At 23.7% G+C, this 20,387-nt stretch overlaps 12 protein-coding genes across 12 annotated transcripts, besides 46 other annotated features; 7 read left to right on the forward strand and 5 right to left on the reverse strand.

Annotated features, from left to right (window-relative positions):
- The first annotated feature begins 273 nt into the window (after positions 1-273).
- Positions 274-386: a microsatellite.
- Positions 387-400: 14 nt separating this feature from the next.
- Positions 401-431: a sequence feature (AT_rich).
- Positions 432-510: 79 nt separating this feature from the next.
- EDI_143660 (uncharacterized protein) lies at positions 511-1,914 on the forward strand (the record flags this gene model as incomplete). The annotated part of the gene is made up of 1 exon (XM_001740458.1): positions 511-1,914. One exon carries the CDS (start codon positions 511-513, stop codon positions 1,912-1,914), a length of 1,404 nt encoding a protein of 467 aa, XP_001740510.1.
- Positions 1,912-1,946: a sequence feature (AT_rich).
- Positions 1,947-1,964: 18 nt separating this feature from the next.
- On the reverse strand, positions 1,965-3,791 carry EDI_143670 (DNA replication licensing factor MCM4, putative; the record flags this gene model as incomplete). Its single annotated transcript, XM_001740459.1, has 1 exon — positions 1,965-3,791. One exon carries the CDS (start codon positions 3,789-3,791, stop codon positions 1,965-1,967), a length of 1,827 nt encoding a protein of 608 aa, XP_001740511.1.
- Positions 3,792-3,991: 200 nt separating this feature from the next.
- EDI_143680 (N-terminal acetyltransferase, putative) lies at positions 3,992-4,537 on the reverse strand (the record flags this gene model as incomplete). The annotated part of the gene is made up of 1 exon (XM_001740460.1): positions 3,992-4,537. One exon carries the CDS (start codon positions 4,535-4,537, stop codon positions 3,992-3,994), a length of 546 nt encoding a protein of 181 aa, XP_001740512.1.
- A 16-nt stretch (positions 4,538-4,553) lies between these two features.
- Positions 4,554-4,707: a microsatellite.
- Positions 4,608-4,763: a microsatellite.
- Positions 4,764-4,837: 74 nt separating this feature from the next.
- On the forward strand, positions 4,838-5,344 carry EDI_143690 (60S ribosomal protein L18-B, putative; the record flags this gene model as incomplete). Its single annotated transcript, XM_001740461.1, has 1 exon — positions 4,838-5,344. The coding sequence occupies one exon, from the start codon at positions 4,838-4,840 to the stop codon at positions 5,342-5,344; it is 507 nt and encodes a 168-aa protein (XP_001740513.1).
- A 369-nt stretch (positions 5,345-5,713) lies between these two features.
- Positions 5,714-5,950: a sequence feature (AT_rich).
- Positions 5,951-5,985: 35 nt separating this feature from the next.
- Positions 5,986-6,012: a sequence feature (AT_rich).
- A 34-nt stretch (positions 6,013-6,046) lies between these two features.
- Positions 6,047-6,075: a sequence feature (AT_rich).
- Positions 6,076-6,287: 212 nt separating this feature from the next.
- Positions 6,288-6,322: a sequence feature (AT_rich).
- A 103-nt stretch (positions 6,323-6,425) lies between these two features.
- Positions 6,426-6,670: a sequence feature (AT_rich).
- Positions 6,671-6,926: 256 nt separating this feature from the next.
- Positions 6,927-6,981: a sequence feature (AT_rich).
- Positions 6,982-7,082: 101 nt separating this feature from the next.
- On the forward strand, positions 7,083-7,988 carry EDI_143700 (uncharacterized protein; the record flags this gene model as incomplete). Its single annotated transcript, XM_001740462.1, has 1 exon — positions 7,083-7,988. The coding sequence occupies one exon, from the start codon at positions 7,083-7,085 to the stop codon at positions 7,986-7,988; it is 906 nt and encodes a 301-aa protein (XP_001740514.1).
- Positions 7,981-8,083: a sequence feature (AT_rich).
- Positions 8,084-8,100: 17 nt separating this feature from the next.
- Positions 8,101-9,008, forward strand: EDI_143710 (uncharacterized protein; the record flags this gene model as incomplete). The annotated part of the gene is made up of 2 exons (XM_001740463.1): positions 8,101-8,117; positions 8,207-9,008. 2 exons carry the CDS (start codon positions 8,101-8,103, stop codon positions 9,006-9,008), a joined length of 819 nt encoding a protein of 272 aa, XP_001740515.1.
- A 19-nt stretch (positions 9,009-9,027) lies between these two features.
- Positions 9,028-9,065: a sequence feature (AT_rich).
- Positions 9,066-9,087: 22 nt separating this feature from the next.
- Positions 9,088-9,123: a sequence feature (AT_rich).
- Positions 9,124-9,193: 70 nt separating this feature from the next.
- Positions 9,194-9,266: a sequence feature (AT_rich).
- A 16-nt stretch (positions 9,267-9,282) lies between these two features.
- Positions 9,283-9,373: a repeat region.
- A 17-nt stretch (positions 9,374-9,390) lies between these two features.
- Positions 9,391-9,463: a repeat region.
- A 51-nt stretch (positions 9,464-9,514) lies between these two features.
- Positions 9,515-9,690: a sequence feature (AT_rich).
- Positions 9,691-9,777: 87 nt separating this feature from the next.
- On the forward strand, positions 9,778-10,857 carry EDI_143720 (bridging integrator, putative; the record flags this gene model as incomplete). Its single annotated transcript, XM_001740464.1, has 1 exon — positions 9,778-10,857. The coding sequence occupies one exon, from the start codon at positions 9,778-9,780 to the stop codon at positions 10,855-10,857; it is 1,080 nt and encodes a 359-aa protein (XP_001740516.1).
- A 38-nt stretch (positions 10,858-10,895) lies between these two features.
- Positions 10,896-10,936: a sequence feature (AT_rich).
- Positions 10,935-11,336, forward strand: EDI_143730 (uncharacterized protein; the record flags this gene model as incomplete). Its single annotated transcript, XM_001740465.1, has 1 exon — positions 10,935-11,336. One exon carries the CDS (start codon positions 10,935-10,937, stop codon positions 11,334-11,336), a length of 402 nt encoding a protein of 133 aa, XP_001740517.1.
- An 11-nt stretch (positions 11,337-11,347) lies between these two features.
- Positions 11,348-11,449: a sequence feature (AT_rich).
- On the reverse strand, positions 11,438-11,803 carry EDI_143740 (uncharacterized protein; the record flags this gene model as incomplete). The annotated part of the gene is made up of 1 exon (XM_001740466.1): positions 11,438-11,803. One exon carries the CDS (start codon positions 11,801-11,803, stop codon positions 11,438-11,440), a length of 366 nt encoding a protein of 121 aa, XP_001740518.1.
- A 25-nt stretch (positions 11,804-11,828) lies between these two features.
- Positions 11,829-11,943: a sequence feature (AT_rich).
- Positions 11,944-12,109: 166 nt separating this feature from the next.
- Positions 12,110-14,155, forward strand: EDI_143750 (uncharacterized protein; the record flags this gene model as incomplete). Its single annotated transcript, XM_001740467.1, has 1 exon — positions 12,110-14,155. The coding sequence occupies one exon, from the start codon at positions 12,110-12,112 to the stop codon at positions 14,153-14,155; it is 2,046 nt and encodes a 681-aa protein (XP_001740519.1).
- Positions 12,741-12,761: a sequence feature (AT_rich).
- Positions 13,425-13,460: a sequence feature (AT_rich).
- Positions 13,623-13,658: a sequence feature (AT_rich).
- Positions 14,148-14,298: a sequence feature (AT_rich).
- Positions 14,299-14,350: a microsatellite.
- Positions 14,314-14,406: a microsatellite.
- Positions 14,407-14,410: 4 nt separating this feature from the next.
- Positions 14,411-14,455: a sequence feature (AT_rich).
- Positions 14,456-14,498: 43 nt separating this feature from the next.
- Positions 14,499-14,615: a microsatellite.
- Positions 14,616-14,625: 10 nt separating this feature from the next.
- On the reverse strand, positions 14,626-15,591 carry EDI_143760 (pyruvate kinase, putative; the record flags this gene model as incomplete). Its single annotated transcript, XM_001740468.1, has 1 exon — positions 14,626-15,591. One exon carries the CDS (start codon positions 15,589-15,591, stop codon positions 14,626-14,628), a length of 966 nt encoding a protein of 321 aa, XP_001740520.1.
- Positions 15,574-15,624: a sequence feature (AT_rich).
- Positions 15,625-15,631: 7 nt separating this feature from the next.
- Positions 15,632-15,667: a microsatellite.
- Positions 15,668-15,788: a sequence feature (AT_rich).
- On the reverse strand, positions 15,761-19,005 carry EDI_143770 (uncharacterized protein; the record flags this gene model as incomplete). The annotated part of the gene is made up of 2 exons (XM_001740469.1): positions 15,761-18,934; positions 18,979-19,005. 2 exons carry the CDS (start codon positions 19,003-19,005, stop codon positions 15,761-15,763), a joined length of 3,201 nt encoding a protein of 1,066 aa, XP_001740521.1.
- Positions 16,662-16,689: a sequence feature (AT_rich).
- Positions 16,874-16,961: a microsatellite.
- Positions 17,057-17,082: a sequence feature (AT_rich).
- Positions 17,129-17,216: a sequence feature (AT_rich).
- Positions 17,248-17,303: a sequence feature (AT_rich).
- Positions 17,347-17,516: a sequence feature (AT_rich).
- Positions 17,806-17,837: a sequence feature (AT_rich).
- Positions 18,343-18,379: a microsatellite.
- A 19-nt stretch (positions 19,006-19,024) lies between the features above and the next one.
- Positions 19,025-19,077: a microsatellite.
- A 28-nt stretch (positions 19,078-19,105) lies between these two features.
- Positions 19,106-19,183: a microsatellite.
- Positions 19,184-19,915: 732 nt separating this feature from the next.
- Positions 19,916-20,113: a sequence feature (AT_rich).
- A 6-nt stretch (positions 20,114-20,119) lies between these two features.
- Positions 20,120-20,233: a microsatellite.
- Positions 20,139-20,285: a microsatellite.
- An 87-nt stretch (positions 20,286-20,372) lies between these two features.
- Positions 20,373-20,387: part of a sequence feature (AT_rich) that runs on past the window's edge.

A 20,387-nucleotide genomic window follows, 5' to 3' on the forward strand; every position in this document is an offset into this window, starting at 1 on the left:
AATTAAGTTTATTCATGGGGGGAGGTGAAATAGATAATACTATAACTAAAATAACAAGAAATGCCACTAAGACAAGTAGTGAGAGAATTAGTTTTAATTTAATTTAAAAAGTTAACGAATCATAAAACAAAAATAATATCTTGAAATGGTTATAGAAAAAAAGTATCAAAGACTATAATTGTAATATGGCAAAACACTAATAGAAGAATAAATGTATTAAACTGAAAGTAAATATAAATAACTGTACAAAATGAAGAGAACTATATTATAACTAATAAATAAGGAAATTAATAATCAAATAAAGAAAAATAAATAAACAAGAAGAGGATCAAACTAATAATAAAAGAAGATATAAAACCACATAATTAAATTATTCAACACATAAACGTTTTTAAAAGTGTTATTATTAATTTTTAATTTTTTTTTAAATTCCAAAATAGTTGTTTACTTCTTAGTTTTAAAAATAATACTTTAATACTTTGTTAATAAAACTTTTAATCACTAAATTTAATGCAATCCCCACTATCTTCAACTGAGGAAGAAATCACTCTCGATTCATTATCACTGGAATTACTAAGCCATATAGCAGTTGAATTAGAACCAAAAGATGTACTAAATTTATCGTTAACTTGTAAAAAATTTTCACCATTAATTAAAGATGTAGATTATTGGCACCATACATTAGGATATAGTAAAGACGATGAAAAAAGATCTATTAAAGAATACCAAGAAGATTATGTTATTATCAAACAATTTCAACCAAAAGATAGTTATTCAACAACGACTGACTTTTCACAAAAGAATAAACCAAAATCATTACCACACCGTCGAGGGACAAAAATTGTTTGGGTATTTGTAACTATATTATTAAATATATCTTGGGATTATATCTCATATTTTTGTGATATTATCTTTCTTGTATTATTGGTATTAAGGTTAGACAGGGTGTTTATGTTTCCAAGTATCGTTCCTTTCTTATTCTTTTCAGTGTCAATAATAACAAAAACCTTTTTTCCGTATCTTGCAATTATTGGTTTAAGATATATTTATGGACCATTCTTTGATTTAGCTTATCTTCCACAACAAAATGTTTCTATTATTTTAATTTCTTCAATATATTTATACTCTTCTCCATACATTGGTGTGATGTCATTCTTTAGTATACTTATTTTCTTTTTTTATATATTAGTCTTATGTTACGTCAGTAATATCATTGGATTTATATTCGTATTAATTCCTCCATTTCTCTGTGCTGTACTTGCAGTATTTTCTTGTGCAAATTTTACCTGTTTACCTGTATATAAACGAGCTCCATGTTCATTTACTAAAGTTATATATTGTACGATACCGTCATGTAGTATTGTAGCTTCTATAATACTTATTGCATTAGCAAGTCTTGGAGGTGAATACGTTCCATATTATGCATCATTTTTACCGTTATACGTTGGTTCAATTTATGAAATTATTTTATTTACTTTTACAACGATATATTTATCATGTTGTAGTAACAAGTTGTTAGTATCAGATCTTCCTTGCTATTTTTTATTCTTTCCGTGTTATGAAAAAAAAACTGTTAGTGAAGCAATAACAATGAACCAATTTCTTTTATTTTTATTAACCTTTGTTTCAATACCATTAGCAATATTTCTTATATTATTATCAATGAAATTAGATGGTTTTGTTGATGTAAAATTTCTCTACATATTTATACCTTTCTTCTTTTTAGAATTAAGCATTGTTTTCTTTAATCTAGCAATTCATATTGGGTGTTGTATAACTCATGGATTTAGTGAAAGTAATAATTATAAAATACACAACAATGCAGAAGATATTTCAAGTTTTGATGAACAAGAAATGGATACTCTACCACCAGCAGTAATTCGTGGTAAAAAACTAAACTTACCACACAAGTAAATATTATTTAAAATGTTGAATTAAATTTATAACTCTTCATAGTTTTTTTTTTAAGACTCTTCAATAACTGATTGTTCTCTGTATCCTTTTGTTGTTTGAATCAAATCATAGTCAACAATTCCTGTTTCTGGGTCTGTAGCAGCTTGATGAATAGCTGATGTTACTAATCGAATAGCCTCTTTGACATCTCTTGCATTAACTTTTTCTCTTAATTGCATTTTAGCAAGAGCCTCAGAGATACGGATAAGTGATTCAAGCTGTCTTGTTGTAGCAGAAATAGTTTTATGAGTTTTGTTTTCACTTCCAATCTTTCTCATTTCTAAATATCCTTTAACCAACTCCGTTCTTGCTTCATCAGTTAATACTGGCTTACATCGTTTACGAGCATACCTAACAAATGAACTAAATGTAGAAATGTCTAACGCATCAGTTATAATTTCATGGCCCCAGTACAATGAAATAATATGTCGGGCTAATTTTCTATCTCTTTCAGGATTTGGTTGATCAAGTATAAGATAAATCAAATCAAATCGTGATAATAATGAGGGTGGCATTTGAATATTATCTAATACACTTAATTTTGGATTATACCTTGATTCTTTTGGATTTGCTGATGCTAATATTGCTGTACGTGCATTTAATGAACATACTATTCCACTTTTTGCAACTGAAATTGTTTGTTGCTCCATTGCCTCATGCAATACACTTCGTGTCATTTCTGTCATTTTATCAAATTCATCAATACAACACAATCCTTTATCACTCATAACCAATGCCCCACTTTCTAATACTGTTCCTCCTTCTTCAGACTTTCCAACAAATGCTGTTAATCCAACAGCACTTGATCCTCTTCCTGAGGTATACATTCCACGTGGAGCGACTTTATGCATAAATGTTAATAATTGACTTTTAGAAGTTCCAGGATCACCAAGCATTAAAATGTTAATGTCTCCTCTCAACTTTTGGTTATCTTGTAATGTCTTTGCTGAACCGCCAAATAATTGGCATAATAACCCCTTCTTTACATCATCCATCTCTGTAATAGAAGGTGCAACTGATCTAGTTAATCTTTCATACCAATCGTCATTAACTAATGTAGTAAAATCAATATCAACTTCTGTCTCTTTTGAATATTTTTTAATATGAATAACATCAATATAAGACCTAAAAACTGCTCTCACTGTCCTTTGTGAAACTCCTATTTTGACTGGATCAGCTCTATAAACTCCAGTAACTTCAATACGATCACCTGGTTTTGCTGAATCAACAAGTGAGTCAAATGCAAGTAAATGAAGTGTTTGTGGAGTTTCACCTGCTGGAATTGCTTCAGGAGATTCTTGAAGTCGAATAATTTGTTTATCAATATAGTATGATAGAGTATGTATTAGTTGCAATGTTCCTGTTTTCTTACAATGAGGACATTTAGCAGGAACAGTTAATGTACCACGAACATCTACAACTAAATCAACATTATAATTACACTCAGTACATTTAAAATAACCAGATTTCATTGATGGAATAATATTACCTACTCTTGTAACCATTCCTCGAACACTCACCAATCGCTCTATATCACTTGGTGAAAGTCCTCTAATACGTTTAACTTGAGATAACCCAAATACACGAACTTCAACTTCTTCATATCCCATTTCACTTACAACTAGATCATATAAATGTAATATTTGAGTTGGATATTCAATAGTACATTTATATAAATTTTTATCAAATTCTAATACATCAGGTAAATATATATCAATAAAATGAGTTTCGTTTGAATTTTCCAAAAGGAGATGGTATTTAGGAGAAGAAAGAAATTGTTGAATCGTTTTCTTAACTTCTTTGTATTGGATAGTGGTACCCCAAATAACTTCAGTCATTTTTTATTCTTTTAAGTTTTTGTTTTTCTTTTAAGAAACTTTATTTTTGTGTTATTTAAACAACTAATAAAATGAAGATGAGTCAATGAAAGAATTGTTTCTTTTGATAATAAAAGAAAAACTAAATGAAGATATTATTATTATTAAAAGGATAAATTAATTTGTTGAAAGAAGAAAAGAAATGAAATGAACAAAGTTTACTAACAGCAACAAGTTTCAAATATTTCCAAAACTGAGTCCATCCAATATGAAAAATGAGAATGTAACTTTTTATCAAACTTTCTTCTAAATACAAAGGCGTCTTGATATGTTTTATCGAAGTGATAATAATTCTTTACTGTATCTTCATGAATAAAATAATGGTTTTGATAAAATGAATGAACAGGAGTATTTGATGCTAATGCATGAAGATAAACTGAACTTACTCCTAATTCTTTCATATAACTACAACCTTTTTCTAAAAGATATCCACCAATTCCTTGTGTTTGGTACTTTCTATCTACACCTAATGTAAGTAATCCAGCTTGAGTAGTAATTTCTTCTTTTTGATTAAGCCACTCAATTCTAAAACTTGCAAATCCAATTATTTGGGCATTTAATACAGCAACAAGTAATATATATCCATGCCCATTAATAAGTTGTTCATAAAAATGGTGTCCATATTTAACGCATAGTAAGTTATCGTGAAGTTCTTTAACCCTTCTTAAATCTTCATGTTCTGCCTTTCGAATAAACAATTTGTTCATCGTTTCAGTTTATAAGTTCTTTTTTCCTTTTTTAACTGTTTCTTTCTATTATTATTCTGACCCATTGAATTTTTCTTTTGCTATTATCTGGTTTAGATTTATTTGTACTCTCTTTTTTCTATTTCTTTTTTCTCTTATTATTTTATTACATTGATTATTTCTTTGTATTTCATCTAATTTACCTAAGTTTCTTTATAATTGTTTTATTGCATCCAATTTTATTATAAAAAACTATATAAGGTTATTATTAAAAAGAAAAGAAAAAACCCTGAAGAACTATGAAATGTGCAGAACAAAGCGATGGCCATCGATTTAGACAGACATCATGTTCGTAAACACGTTTCAAAGACCGCTCGTGGAAACAACGCTTATATGAAACTTCTTGTTCGCCTTTATGGTTTCCTTGCCAGAAGAACACAATCTAAATTTGCTAAAACAATCTTACACAGACTTTGCTTAAGCCGTGTTAATAGACCAATCGTTTCTACTAGCAAATTAGCATGCCTTATGAAGAAACACCCAGAAGAAACTGCAGTCTGTGTCAATACAGTCACTTATGACAGTAGATATCCAGTTCCAAAAATGAATGTTTGTGCTCTTAAATTCACTAAAACAGCAGAAGCAGCCATCACTAAAGCTGGTGGAAAGTGTTTAAGATTTGATGAACTTGCACTTAAAGCACCAACTGGAAGAAAGACTGTCCTCATTAGAGGAAAGAGAAATGTTAGAGAAGCACTCAAACACTTCGGTAAAGTTTGTGCTAAGAAGAACCCAGCTAAGCAATACAAGGGAAAACAAACTAAATAAATTGCATGGATTTTTTTTTGTTATTTCTTCTTTTTAATTTATTTGCTTTTTGAGATTTTACTTAGATTATGCTGAATATATAAATATAGTGAAAAGGTATCTTTATTTCAATCGTTGATTCTAAGAAATAATTTAATGGAAGAAATTAATAAAGGTATCAATTTAAATTTTGATATGGAAAAAGATGCTTTGGTTGAATGGGTTAAATATGGAAGATTATTAAAGATTATTTGTGGTGATTTTGTTACTTATCCCCCTGGAGTTAAACCAACTTTACGAACAACAGAAACAATTGATTGGAGAACTCCTTTTAATTCGTACTTCTAAAAATTCAATAAGAAAGACAAACTTAATATGCATGAGTGATACTAAAATAATATTTTGAATATAAAATTTTAATAGAAATATTATTTATATCATTTAACTTTTATTTATTTGAGTATTACTAATAATTTAGCTATTTAATTGTTTTCAAATCATATTTTTAATTGTATGAAATGTTGTAAGTATAATAATAATTATATAAAGAGATTCTAAAAATAAAACAATCTTTTTTTCTTTTATTGTTATTAATTACTTGAATAATTAACCATTTTTAATTATATTCAGTGAATTAGAGGTTTAATTAAGCAGTGTTTTTGTTAAATTATTTTAAATATAATTATTAAGAAGTTAAACCAGAAGTAATTTGTTAGAGGGAAGTTAAATTAATTAATAGAATAAATATTATTGTGACTATAATAAATGAAACAGCATGAAACAATTAAATTAAATGATTGACAATTAAATGAATCAATAATAAGTTTGTAAACAATAAAAATAAAATAATAACTCTATATTCAACATCTAATATAATAGGTAATAGAACTATTTTTCCTTTTTAAAGTAATAATCATTATTTTAGAAATTATCTTTTGACAATACTTAAAAATACTGTGTAATGTAATTTAATATATAAAAATTTATTTACATTATTTAGAGTCAAATATCTGGGTATTGGATGGAATAAAATCTCATCTAATTGAATAGACTTGTTATTATCAAAGTATTTATAGAAGAATATCTAAAAAAAGAAGAACAGAATTTATTAATGAATTTAGTTTATAAAAATCAAAAATTAATTAATGATTTTTTTAATTGAGTATTATATAAGAACAATTAAATAGATACAAAGGTTAATAATGATTGAAAATGATAAATTATTATTAATTAGAATTAGAATAATAAATGAAATAAAGTGTACAATAAAAATTGATTAAATTATAAATTAAAAATAGTTAACATTAATGATTTGTATTTAATTTTTAAATACTTTTGAAATTATAACCAATAAACTTTTTAAATGTTGTCTTTTAAAGAGTATTTTTTTTAAAATGAAAGGAGTTAATTTAAAAGTAACTACATTTTTAATTGGTTTATTTTATGAACTCAAGTAAACTGAAATAAAGTAAAAACACTTTCATTCTCAAATTGAAAAATTAATTATTTAAAAACGAAATATCAAATAAAGAAAATGTTGTACGATTGAATTAATTATTTTCAAATGAATAAGTATTCCTATTAATATACAATATGAAAGTTCTATATTTAATAATTTAAAAATAATATTTTTTTTTTAATTTTTAAAGAAATTTTTTGAATGAAATTGAGGGTTTAGCCATTGAAATGTTCTGGTGATAGTTTGAAATGGAAGTCCTAAAACTAAGAAAAGCAAAACAAAAAAATTAAATTAGAAAGAATGAATATAGGTGAAACTGCTATTAGTTTGGAAGAGTATGTTCAACATAAAGTCGCAGAACGAGAAATTACCATTCTTAAACAACAAAATGAACGATTAAAAAAAGAAAATGATGAAATAAAAGAAACTATTGATTCGTATCAAAAAGCAATTAACAATAAAACAACAGAAATACAACGAATTGTTACTGATTCAATGAAATATGAAAGTGATATTGAAATAGCAAAATTAAAGTATGAAGCATTGGAACAAAAAATAGAAAATAAACAACGAACACTTATTTCCAAAAAGGAAATTAATAAAAAACCTCCCAAACAATTTAAATTCATTACACCAAATGTTTATAAAAAAAAGGCTATTAAACAAAAACCTGTAAAAAGAGTTTATAGAAAAAGAGAGAAAGGAAATAAAATAAAAAGTAAGTCTTCAATACTAGAAAATACTACCACCCTTCTTAACGATGAACCTTCAACAACTGAATTAACATCAAGTATTGATAATCAAAATAGTCAAACAACTGATAGTATTTCATCAAATGTTCCATATAAAACAGATATTGATGGAAATGTTTCTGTTCGTATGAGAGATATTTGGGATGACCCATCTGTTAATGATCTTGTTGTAAATTATATAATGATTTTTACTATTGTTGCAAGTAAATTAAGTTCTCCTCCATTTGAACTTTTTAATGATTGTCCTTGTTTTACTGCTCGAGACATTTATTTAGAATTTTGTTCAATTAAAGGGATATCGTATGTTTCTGTTGATGAACCTCTAAAAGAGAAGTTGATAGCTATCAATGTAGATATTTTTTGTAGATGTATAAGGTTAATAGAAACAATTCAAAAAGCGAGTTGTCGTTTATGTGTGATTGAATCTCCATTACGAATTGTGTTTCTTAAATAATTTCATTCTAATAAAAATTGTTAGAATAATTAATTTGTTCATTCTTTTTTTATTTTTATTTTTTTTTTCTTAAAAAAAAGGAAATTTATTTTATTCTTCCTTGTTTCAAAGAATGGTTTGTTTTCTTTGGTTTTATTTCATTTCCCTTAACACTTATTAAATAAGGAAAACAATAAAAAATTAAATCTTTTACATGAAAAAGCTTTAAGTGGTGATAGTAATTCACAACTTCTATTAGGAATTTATTTTGCTGATACTTTAAAACAATATGAAAATTCTTTTAAATGGTTAACAATGTCTGCAGAACAAGAAAATACTATTGCACAATTTAAACTTGGGGAATGTTATTTGTATGGAAAAGGAGTTCCAAAAAATTCTTCAAAAGGATTTAAATGGATGTTAAAAGCTGCTACAAAAGGATACACTGAAGCTCAATTATTAGTTTCAACTTGTTATTTTTCAGCAGATGGTGTAAAAAGATCTTCAAAATTGGGGTTTGAATGGTTGTTAAAAGCTGCACAACAAGGAAATGTTAAAGGAATGAATGGTGTAGCATTGTGTTATTTAAATGGACTTGGAACAGTATCTAATTTAGATGAAGCGACTCACTGGTTTGAAAAAGCAGTAGAAAAAGGAAATAAAGGGTCACTTATGTCATTAGGAGAATGTTATATAAAAAGAGGTCAAATGGAATTAGCATTTAAAACATATAAAATTGCTGCAGATAATAATAATTTAAAAGCACAACTATTTGTTGCTAATATGTTATTAAATGGAGAAGGAATTGAGTGTGATGAAGAAGAAGCAATTCATTATTTAGAAAAAGCAGCTGAATTAGGTTCAAAGGATGCAGTAAAAAAATTAGCTGAAATACAAGAGAATCATAAAAAAGTTAATGACTATATTAATTCAATGAATAATAAATCTGGGATATTACCTAACTTAGGAATAGTCTTTTGGATTCTTTGTATATTAGTTGCTCTTGGTGGTGTTTATTTATATCAAATATCTAACAACTAATAACAAGTTAATTACACAGTTTTTATATTATTATTTTATTTTTTTATTCTAATTATTGTGTTATGTCACTCTGAATATCTAAAAATTCATATTTTTTTTAATAGTAAATTTTATTGAAGAATACTTCTTGTAAATAATTTAAAAAAGAGATGGAATAATTTAGATATTAAGAAATAAATCTGAACTATAATTAATTAATTTTTTAGTTCATCTTTTATAATTATTTATCAACAAATAAATTATAATTTATTATTTTTTCTTTTTTCAGTCTTCTAGTAGTAACTCTATAAATGGATTAGTAAATGCAGAAAGCATTAGATTAATAAATGAATCAAAAATTGAAATGGCACTATAAAAGAAACCAAGTGATAGAAAACGATTCAGAGGTGGTGTTAGTCTCTGATGGACTAAAAATAATAGAAATAATTCTATTATCACTAAATTAATTACTTTTTATTTGTTTTTCATTTTTTAATCTCCATAGTTTAATCTAACTAATTAGGTTCTAATTAATAAAAAATAATTATAAAGAAATAGAAATCAACAATTTAACTTATTTGTTGTTAATAAAAAACAAAATCTATTTTTATATAATATTTTTTCAAATTTTTATTATTTTATGAGAATTTCAATTTTATTTATAATAATTAATCTATTTTTATATAGTTTTATTTATAATATACGAAAAATAAATCCTTCTTTCAAATTTGAGTTTATTATTAAAAATCTCTTTCAATAAAACCAAGCTTAATCTAAAATTATTAGTTAAATGAGCGGAATTGGAGAGGCATTTGGAAGAAAGTTTTATCAAATTAAAACCCATGTTGGAGCAGGTCAAAAAACTATGGACAGTGACGTTCAATATGCCAAGAATAAGCTCAGTGAATCATATAAAAAGTTTAAGAATATTTTAGAAGTTATTAAGAAGCTAGCACCTACTATTCATGCTACTAATTTGATGCAAGTTGAAGTTTTAACATCATTAGGTGATTGTGTTGTTAATAATAGTCCCGAAACAAAGACAGATATAGATTCTATTATTTCAACGTTCCAAAAAATAGATGAAGGGGTTAATACATATGAAACAAGAATTGAGAGTGATATTATTGTTCCATTAAAAACTTATATGGAACAATTCAAAATAATGGAAAAAAGATTTGAAATTTGTCATAATAGAAGAATTGATATGGATAGATATCATGACTCAGTTCTCAGTATTTCTAAGAAACCACCAGGAAAACAAAGTGGACTTGCAGAAGCACAGAATAAATACAATGTTGCTAGAGACCTTTACAATTACCTAAGAAATGAAATTATTGCTGATGTTGAAAAATTAACATCTTCTGCTGATGAAGTTGTTTCTCCAATTTGTGGTACTCTTATTGTTAGTTATACAGATTATTTGAATCATTTAAATAATTATTGGGGAGAAGCATCAGAAGTTTCTAGTAATTTCAGAATTTGTGCACTTGACCCAGCACCAATTATTACTCCAGGAGAATCATCAATGGTTATTGATGCAAATGTTTTCTCAAAGAAATCTAGTGATGTCATGGATGGAACATATGAACCATCTGAATTTGAAAATTCAGGAAGTTCTACAACAACAAGTACAACTAGTGTTAAAACAACAGTAAGTACATCTAGTGGAAAAAGACCCCCACCCCCACCACCAACAAGAAAAGAACAAGTAAGATGTGAATATGAATATCAAGCACAAGAAGAAGGAGAGTTATCATTTAAAGAAGGAGATATTATTACAGTATTAAAGAAAGAAGGAGATTGGTGGCTTGGAGAATTAAAAGGACAACAAGGATACTTCCCATACAATTATGTTTGTCCACTCTAAAATTCATATTTGAATTAAAGGATTATTTCATTTTGTTCTTTTTTTAATTTAAAAATAAAAGAACTTTTATTAAAATAATGGAAGGGATTTGGAGATTTAAATATCCATTAGTTTGTGGTATTTGTGGGAGTATTGGAGGATTATTTAGTAAAGGAATTAGTTCAACATATATTCCATTTGCACAAAATCAATTTAGTATTATTATAAGATTTTTATGTGTTATATTAATGTTTGGATGTAATAGTGCTGGAGGATTCTTTTTTGCAAAAGCACTTAGTGAATTACCATCTCTTACAGTAACAATTATATCTACTATAACAGGATTTATTATGTCTGGAATTATTGGAGGATTAATAGGAGAATATATTCCAATACAATGGTATTTTGGAATGATTATTCTCATAATAGGAGTAATTTTACTTATTGTTGATAACTATGAAAAAGAACAACAGTATCAAACAGATATTAAAGAAGAATAAACTTCTTTAAGATAATAATATATTTATTAATAATTGGTTTGTTGTTATAATAAAATAAAGAAGAAATTTAAATTAAACAATCAATGAAATAATAATATTTTTTATTTTATATTCATTTCAAATCCACCTTCTTCAATATCTTCATCTTTATAGTCTCTAAATCTTGGATCAATTATATTATAACCATTAAAATATACTTCACCAGTTCCTCGTACTATAAAATCTACATATTGTAAGTCAAATTCAAGATGAAGTAATTCTGTAGGAATTGTTTTGCAAAGTCGAGCAATATAAATTTCTTTCATTTTATTATCATCACTCTCATCATCTTCAATTTCAAAAGATACAATACACTCTCCATTAAGAACAGAAATTGTAGTAAGAACATACATTAATCCTTCTTCAATTTCTAAGTGAAATTTAGTACCATTTTCTGATGCTTTAACATTGAAAAAATGAGTAGTCATAATTTGATTTTCAAGTTTTTAGGTGTTTTAATTTCTATTAAAATTTTAATAGAATTATACTATAACAATATCATTGATTATTTTTTTTTTTTTTTTTTTAATACTAATTTCTATTCCAATATTTTTTTTAATATAAATAACCATTAATTGTTTTGTTGAAATATTCAACTTCATCACTTTTGGTTTATTAAAGAGAATTGAAAGAATGTTAAACTAAAAGAAGACAAAAATGATTTTTTCATTTTTAAAAACTTCATTGAAATTAATATAAAATGATAAATTTTAGAACTTTTATCTATCAAATTAATGTTATTTTTTGGAAGAGTTATTTCTCAAGAAAAACAAGTTCGATTAACTTCAATCAATTTTGAAATAGAGACTATTGGTAATAATGCTAAAGTTAAGGCTATTCATTCAATATTGAATGAATCTAATAATGAATGTAATGTTAGTATTATTATGACATTAGATGATGAATCTGCTGTTACTGGATATTCAATTAAAACAGTTAATGGAGAAATTGAATCAGAACTAAAAGAAAAAGAACAAGCAAAGATTGAACAAAGTGATGCAACAACAAATGGATATAGTTCAAGTATAATGGAACAAGTTGATGATACAACATTTAGTATTTTACTTGGATTAGTCAATAAACATAGTGAAGTAACATTTAGTATTGAATATCTCACACATATGGAGATTCAAGAAGAAGAATTAATAATTAAGATTCCTAATTTAATTGAATCTAAAGAAAAATATCAAATTCCATATTCAATTAAAATTATAGGAAGTTCAAAATTTAGTTTTAAAGGTATATTAAGTGGAGAAGAAGAGATTAATGTTCCATTAAATGGAGATTTAATATTTGGAATGAAAGATGAAGATACGGATGAAGTTGTAATTTCATCTACATTTATTAATAAAGAAAAAGAAGGAGATATTAATATTATTTTTATTTGTGATAGAAGTGGAAGTATGTATGGAGAAGGAATTAATGCACTTAGAAATATGTTACAATTATTTTTAAGACAATTACCATTAAAATCAAAATTTGAAATTATTTCATTTGGAAGTAAATATGATTTTATGTTTAAAGAAATGGTAGAATATAATGAAGATACATTAAAAAATGCATCAAATAGAATTTCAGAATTTGAAGCAAATTATGGAGGAACAAGTATGGATGCACCATTAAAAGCATTAATTGATAATAATACAGAAAAATGTCATATAATTTTATTAACTGATGGATATGTTGATAATAAAATAAATACAATTGAATATATTCATAATCTTTCAAAAAAGAATTCATTACATGGAGTTGGATTAGGAAGAAGTTGTGATATTGAATTAATAAGAAATATAGGTAGAATTGGAAATGGAATTTCAGTTATTTCTAAGAATGTAAATTTATTAAAAAAAGAAGTTTCAAAAATTACAGAACGTATTCTTATTCCAACAATTAATAAATGTCAAATTGAATGGAATATTAAAGGAGAAATAATACCAAAAGAAATTAATAATTTTTATGGAATGATAACATGTTATATTCAATGTAAAGAAGAAATTAAAGAAGAACAAAAGATTGAAAGTAAAATAAAAGGAATATGTAGAGAAAAAGAAATTATATACAAAAATACTAAAAATATTAAAATTACAAAAGGAATTATTCTTCATCAATTAATGGCATTTAATCAAATCAGAAAATTAGAAGTTGAAAATAAAAAAGAAGAAGCAAAAAAATTATCAATGAAATATCATATTCTTTGTAAAGAAACAGCATTTATTGCTATTGATAAAACAACTAAAAAAGAAGTTGAATTTATCAAAAATATTAAATTAAATGAAAATTATTCATCATATGGAGGAAATAGAAATTTTATTACACCAATGACAAGAGGACATTTTAAACCTATGATGATGAAATGTTCAGCAAGAATGAATTATGGAACAATAGGACAATGTAATTCAATAATAAATTGTTGTAAGAAAAAGGGAAGACCAAATCAAAAAATTATTGATTATTGTTCAACAAGTTCAAATGATAAAGAAATTGAAACAACAAAAGAACAAAAATATGAAGAAATCATTAAATGTCAAAAAGCAAATGGAGAATTTATAAATGTTGATAAAATAATTAAAGAAATCAAAGAAATTGAAGTTGATGATATAGAAAGTTCAATTATTCAAACATTCTTTGTTATTCAATTATTACAAAAGAAATTTAATGAGCATAAAATTGAATGGAAATTACTTATTAAAAAAGCAGAAAATTGGTTATCTAATAAACCAACATTAACAGAAGATATTAAAATTCGAATTCAATCATTAATCGAATCATTACAATTTTAATTAATTTCATTTTATTCAAATTTTCTTTTTGATAGATTCTTAAATAAATTCAAGAATATAAAATATTTCAATTAATATTAATAATAAAGAATTTAATTATTATCATATTCAAAAATTAATAATAAATAATTTAAAAATAATATTTTTATCTTTTTCTTTTATTTAATATTATTTATATTTCATTTTATATTTATTAAATAATTTAAAACCATAAATTTATTATGTTATATTTATAATAAAATATATTATATAAAGAATAATATAATTTATCTTTAATTCAAAAACAAAATAATTTATTATCCAAAAATTGTTATAATCAAAAGTTAATATATTTGTTATGAGGAATATAATAAAAAACAAATAAATAATTAAATAATTAATAATAATAAAAAAGAAATTAAATATTTTTAAAATTAAGGAAAATAAAATTTTAAAGAAGAAAATTAAATTAAATTAATTATTAATAATAATTAATTTAAGTATTGTTGGACAAAATCATAACAAAAATCCATTGTTTGTTGTGGATATTTTCCAAAAACAGTTTCATCAGATAATACTATTCCATTATAACCATCAGCAATTAAATTTCCTAAATAACATATTTCAGAACGTGTAGGAATAATATTATCACATAAATGTTCCATTACTTCACCAGCCATAATTGATGGACAATTTAATTGTTTCATAAATGTAGTATATTCTCTAACGAATTTAGCCATTCCAACAAATCCTAATTGAACACCCATATCACCTCTACAAATCCAAATTTCATCAGATTGATTTGAAATTGTTTTTAATCTTTCTAAATCCATTTCTCGTTCAATTTTAGCAACAACATATTTTCCATTACTTCTTTTCTTTAAATCTTGAATTTCTTCAACAACACAAACAAATGATAAAGCAAAACATACTTCTTTAATATCTTTTAATTTTTCAACAATTTCTGCATCTCTTTCACTTAATTGATTTTGAATAAAAGGATGTGGTTGTAAATTAAAACCTTTTCCTGGTTTTAATTCACCACCTTTAAGAACTGTTGCTATAGCAGTTTCTGAATCTTTAATATAATTAATAACAATTTCCATTCTTCCATCATCAATTTTAACATGAGTTCCTTGAGAAAGTAATTTAATAGTATTAGGATTTCCAATATGAATTGATTTTGTATCTTTTGTTGGTGTTTTAATAGTTAATTCAACTAATTGATCTTTTGTTAAGATAAGATTTGGTTGTGAACGAGATATTCTAATTTTACTTCCTTGAAGATCAACATAAATTTTTTGACCTGGATATTTATTTACTAATTGATGAATAAATTCTACTAATTCTGGAACTTCCATATGAGAAGAATTTACTCTTAAATATGTATTTTTATGTTTAAGAACAAGTTCAGCTTGATGTAATGTTCTAACAGTAGGAATAAAAATAAAAGACATTTAAATAATTAAAAGATTAATAATAATATTTTAGATTAATAAAAAAGAAATATTAAAAAAAAAAGAAAAAAAAAAATAATTATTTTTAAATAAATTATTAATAAAAAAATAATTTTAAATAAAAAAACAATGAATTAATTATTATTATAATCAAAATTTTTTTTTTTTTTTAATTAAGGGAATAAATAATAATATTAGTATTTGTTGTAACTCCTAAAGAAAAATCATAATCAGGGAAACATACAGAATTAACAGGATAAGATTTAAATCTAAAGATATTTTCATATAATTTTAAATCTTGATATTTTGTTCCAGTAATTACATTATAAAGTTGAACATATTTATTTGATGTTCCTATAGCAAAATAAGGAGCTTCTTCATGTACACATGCACATGTAATTTCAGGAATATTAATTATTTTATATGGTTTAGAATTTTGATTTTCACTAATTTTTCTTATATCATATAAACAAACTTGTGATAAATCACCTTTACTTGTTGTAACTACTGTAAATGATCTAGTAGAATAACCTATATTTACAATTTCATTTTTTTGATCTTTCCAATGATTAATATTTTTATTTCGAATATCAATAATATTAACTATTCCATTAATACCTCCACAAAAAAATGATTTATCACTAAATTGACTTAAACAAGTTATAGTTTCTTCTGTTTTAAATGTATTAATATATTTTTCTAATTCTATATCCCAAAGATATAATGAATAATCAGCACCTACACAAATTTTATTATTTGATAATGTTGAAAAATAAGTATTAGTTATTACTTGATTTGGAATTCCTCTCCATGAACTTATTAATTTATTTTCATTTGACCAATCTCCCCAAATTCTAATACTTCCATCTTCACAACCTGAAATTAATAATGAATCATTTTTATTTATCCAATCAATAAAATTAATTGAAGTATTAATTGGATTAAAATTACAAAATGTTTTTGTTGGAAATTGACTAATTTTATATTCATAAATTCCAATAGTATCATTTCCAATATCTGTTAAAATAACTGGAAGTGTAGGATGAAAAATAACTTTTTTAGGAATATACATATTATTTAATAATATTAATTTATTTTCTTCTTTCATTTCTTTATTTGGAATTTCAATATATAAATCTCTACAACTTGATTGTGTTGCAATAGATTGTTTTTCAAACCATTCTTTTTTTGCTATTTTATTTTCATTAATAACTTCAATTAATAATGGTTTTCTAAATATATCTCTAATAGAACAATAAAATCTTTCTATTAATTCTTCAAATATTTTTTTATTTGTTTTAATAATTTGTTCTATTGGTGATATTATTTGTTTTTTATTATTTATTTTTATTTCTTTTATTTTTTCATTTAATAATATTAATCCTTCTGATGCTCTAATAACATCTGGATCTGGATCATTTCCTAAATATTCTAAAATTTCTTGATATTTATTTCCATTATATCCATTTAATATAATTTTAAAAATTAAAACAACAAGTAAACTTCTTACTGTTGGACATCCATCTTTTGCTAATTCAAATATTATATTTTGTAATTCATTTAATATTTCTTGTATTTCTTCTATTTTTATTTTTGGTATTATATGTATTATTAAATAAATTATTGAACATCTTACAAGTGGACATTTATCTTTAGATAATTTTATTATTATTTTTTGATTTTCTAAATTTAAATAATTTTTATTTTTTATTGTTTCTTCTTCTTCAATAAGATGTGTTAAACATACTATTGACCATATTTTAATTAACCAATTTTCTTTTTTAGATATTTCAATAAAAATATTATATATTTTTTTTATATCTATTTGTTTTATAATTTCTTTATCTTTAAATATTTGTGATAATAAAAATAATCCACATATATTTTCTTTTATATTTTCTTTTTTTTGAATAATTTTTATTAATGTTCCAATAGATCCTTTAAGATAATGTGAAATAAGACTTGAATCATATGAAAATATTTTTGCTAAACAAAAAATTCCAAATTCTTCTAATCCTTCTTTTTCTAAACTTTGTACTAATAATGGTATAAATCCAATATTAACAACTCTATCACATGCAAAAAATCCTAAATCTACATATTCACAAATTAATCCAAATACTTCATATGTATAATCTTTTCTTAAAAATAATCTAAATATCATTGGTAATATACATGGTTTAGATGCTTTAGATGGATGAATTGATAACCATGTTTTTAATGATATAATTAAATTATTAAAAAATGGTGTTGGTAAATAATTAATTTGTCTTGTTGAATTAATAAGTTTAGGAATTGCAAGTTCTAATACACTATCCCATGTTTTCCATAATAAATGATTTGATGTATCTGGAATTTCTGGAAATGATTGTGGTTTATAATTAAATTTTTTCATTATTCTACATGCTAAAATAAAATGTCTAAATAATGATGCTACTGCAATATCTTGTCTAAATAATTTCATAAAAATTTCTGCTGGTAATACATTCCATGCAATTGTTTCAATAATAGATGTTAAAATAGCATATAATTCTGAAAATGGTTGTATTTTTGTTTTATGTTCTATAGGTAATGTTTTTAAAAATGATGTTGGTAATTTAATAATATTTTCACTTGAATAATAATAATCTAATATTGCCATTGATAATGGTGTAGTTAAACATGTTGAAAATATATCTATTGGATATTTTGGATTAGTTTGAGGTGCTTCTAAATCTCCATATCCTGAAAAAACAATATATTCTCCTCCTTTTTTATTTTGTTTTTTTATTATTTCATTTCGTTTTATAAACCATTTAAAAAGTCTTTCTGAATATGGACAATCAAATACATAAACTCCTCTTTCTCCAATACATGAATAAATTTCACTAATATTCATTGGTACATATGTAGTTATTTCTTCATCAAAAAACCAACATTCATGATTAATTGTTGGTAATGGTACTCCATGTCCATTATAATGAAATAATATTCTATCTTTTCCAAATCTTTCTCTTGCTCCAATACATGCTTTTTTTACTTTTTCTATTGTTGGATCCCATAATCCTTCTGTTGTTACTGTTGGTGTACAATATCTTTGATATTGAATTCCAATTTGATTTGTAATTTCATATCCTATTTCTCTTTTTTTATGTTCTTTAGTATTAATCCATCCAAATATATTTGAACTTACTTTAGGTTTTTTATATCCTGGTGGTTCTATTCCAATATTTAAACAACAACAAATTATAAGATGTGGTGTTCTAACTATTCCTGGTGTTTGAAGATATTGATACTTTTTACTTTTATGTTTTGCTTCATGAACTCCACAAATAGAAATATATTCTTCATTATTTATTTTCATCTATTTCTTAGTCTTTTCTTTTTATTCTTCTAAATTAAACAAACTCTTTCAAATAAATTACTTTTTGTCATACTCCTTTAATTTTCTTAATTTTTTAGTTCTTTTTTTTTTTCTTATTTTTCTTTTTTTTTTTTCTTTATTTTATAATCTCTCTTCTTCTCTTATAATCAATTCCTTCCTTCTTTTTTTTTTTTTTACAACTTCTTTCTTCTATTGTTAATTTATTTCTATCTTAACTTCTTCCTTTCTAAATTTGTTCAACAATTCGACTTTATTTCTTTTCTTTTTTATTATCTTTGTACTAAATGTGTTTCCTTATATTTAAAATTTAACACTACCTATCTATTCTCTCATCATTCACTACTTCTTTTAATCATTAGTAATAATAATTTCTATAGTTCTATTCTTGGTTTAATAGTGTAAAACTTTTTTGATAAAAACAATGTCCTTCTTATTTGCTAATTGGTTTATTCTTATCATTATACATATCTTTGTTCTCTTAAGTATCTTTGTGTTTTTATCTACCTAGCCATTCTTTGACATTTTCATTAATTCCTTTTATCAATAAAAAGTTCTAGAAGAAGAACTTTTTGATTATGTGAACATCATCAATTCAAAATATAAAAAGATTCTCATTGAAAAAAATTTTAGAATCAAAATAAATACTATTCAGAGTTTGAACAATTATTAATCAATCATTAGATACATAAACTATTATTGAATAAAATTAATCTAATTTTATTGTTGATTCACTTCTTTATTAGATTAAACAAATTAATACTGAATTGAATTTGATTTTATATTGATTTTATCAATAAAATACAATTTCCTCTTTTGTTCTTTTACCTTATTTTCTTTTTACTTCAAATTTGTTTTTTCTATAATTAACTCAATTCATATACTTAAATATTTTATTAATTCATATGTTTAACAGTTTCTTATCTTAAAAAAAACTTGTTTTTTTATTCTTACTTTATTCTGTATAATAAAAAATGTATATAAAAATAATATACATAATATTTTATTCAATATATCTCTTTGACTCTATATTATTATTTTATATTATTGTATTTAATGATATTAATGTGTGTATTTTCTTTAAAATTATTTTATAAATATCTTTTGTTATTGTTAAACAATGAACAAGTAACTTTTATTTTTTTATTAAAAATTTAAAAACGAAAATTACTTTGATTTTAAATTTTTATATTCTATTATACTCATTTTATCTACATTAATTCCATTTTATTCTTTATTTATTTTATTATATGATTATTTGGTAATCTATTATACATTATTAAACATAATGACTATCTTTATTAGTAGTATATTTAAATATATTTATTAAATTCTTATTTATATATCATGTATTTAGATTTTAACATTGATCAATACTATTTTATTGTTTTTTTTTGTACTTTTGATACTTGAATGATTCATAATTAATTTTATT

This window comes from Entamoeba dispar, genomic scaffold (genome assembly GCF_000209125.1).
Source record: "Entamoeba dispar SAW760 scf_1105229462961 genomic scaffold, whole genome shotgun sequence".
Lineage (NCBI taxonomy): Eukaryota > Evosea > Mastigamoebida > Endamoebidae > Entamoeba > Entamoeba dispar.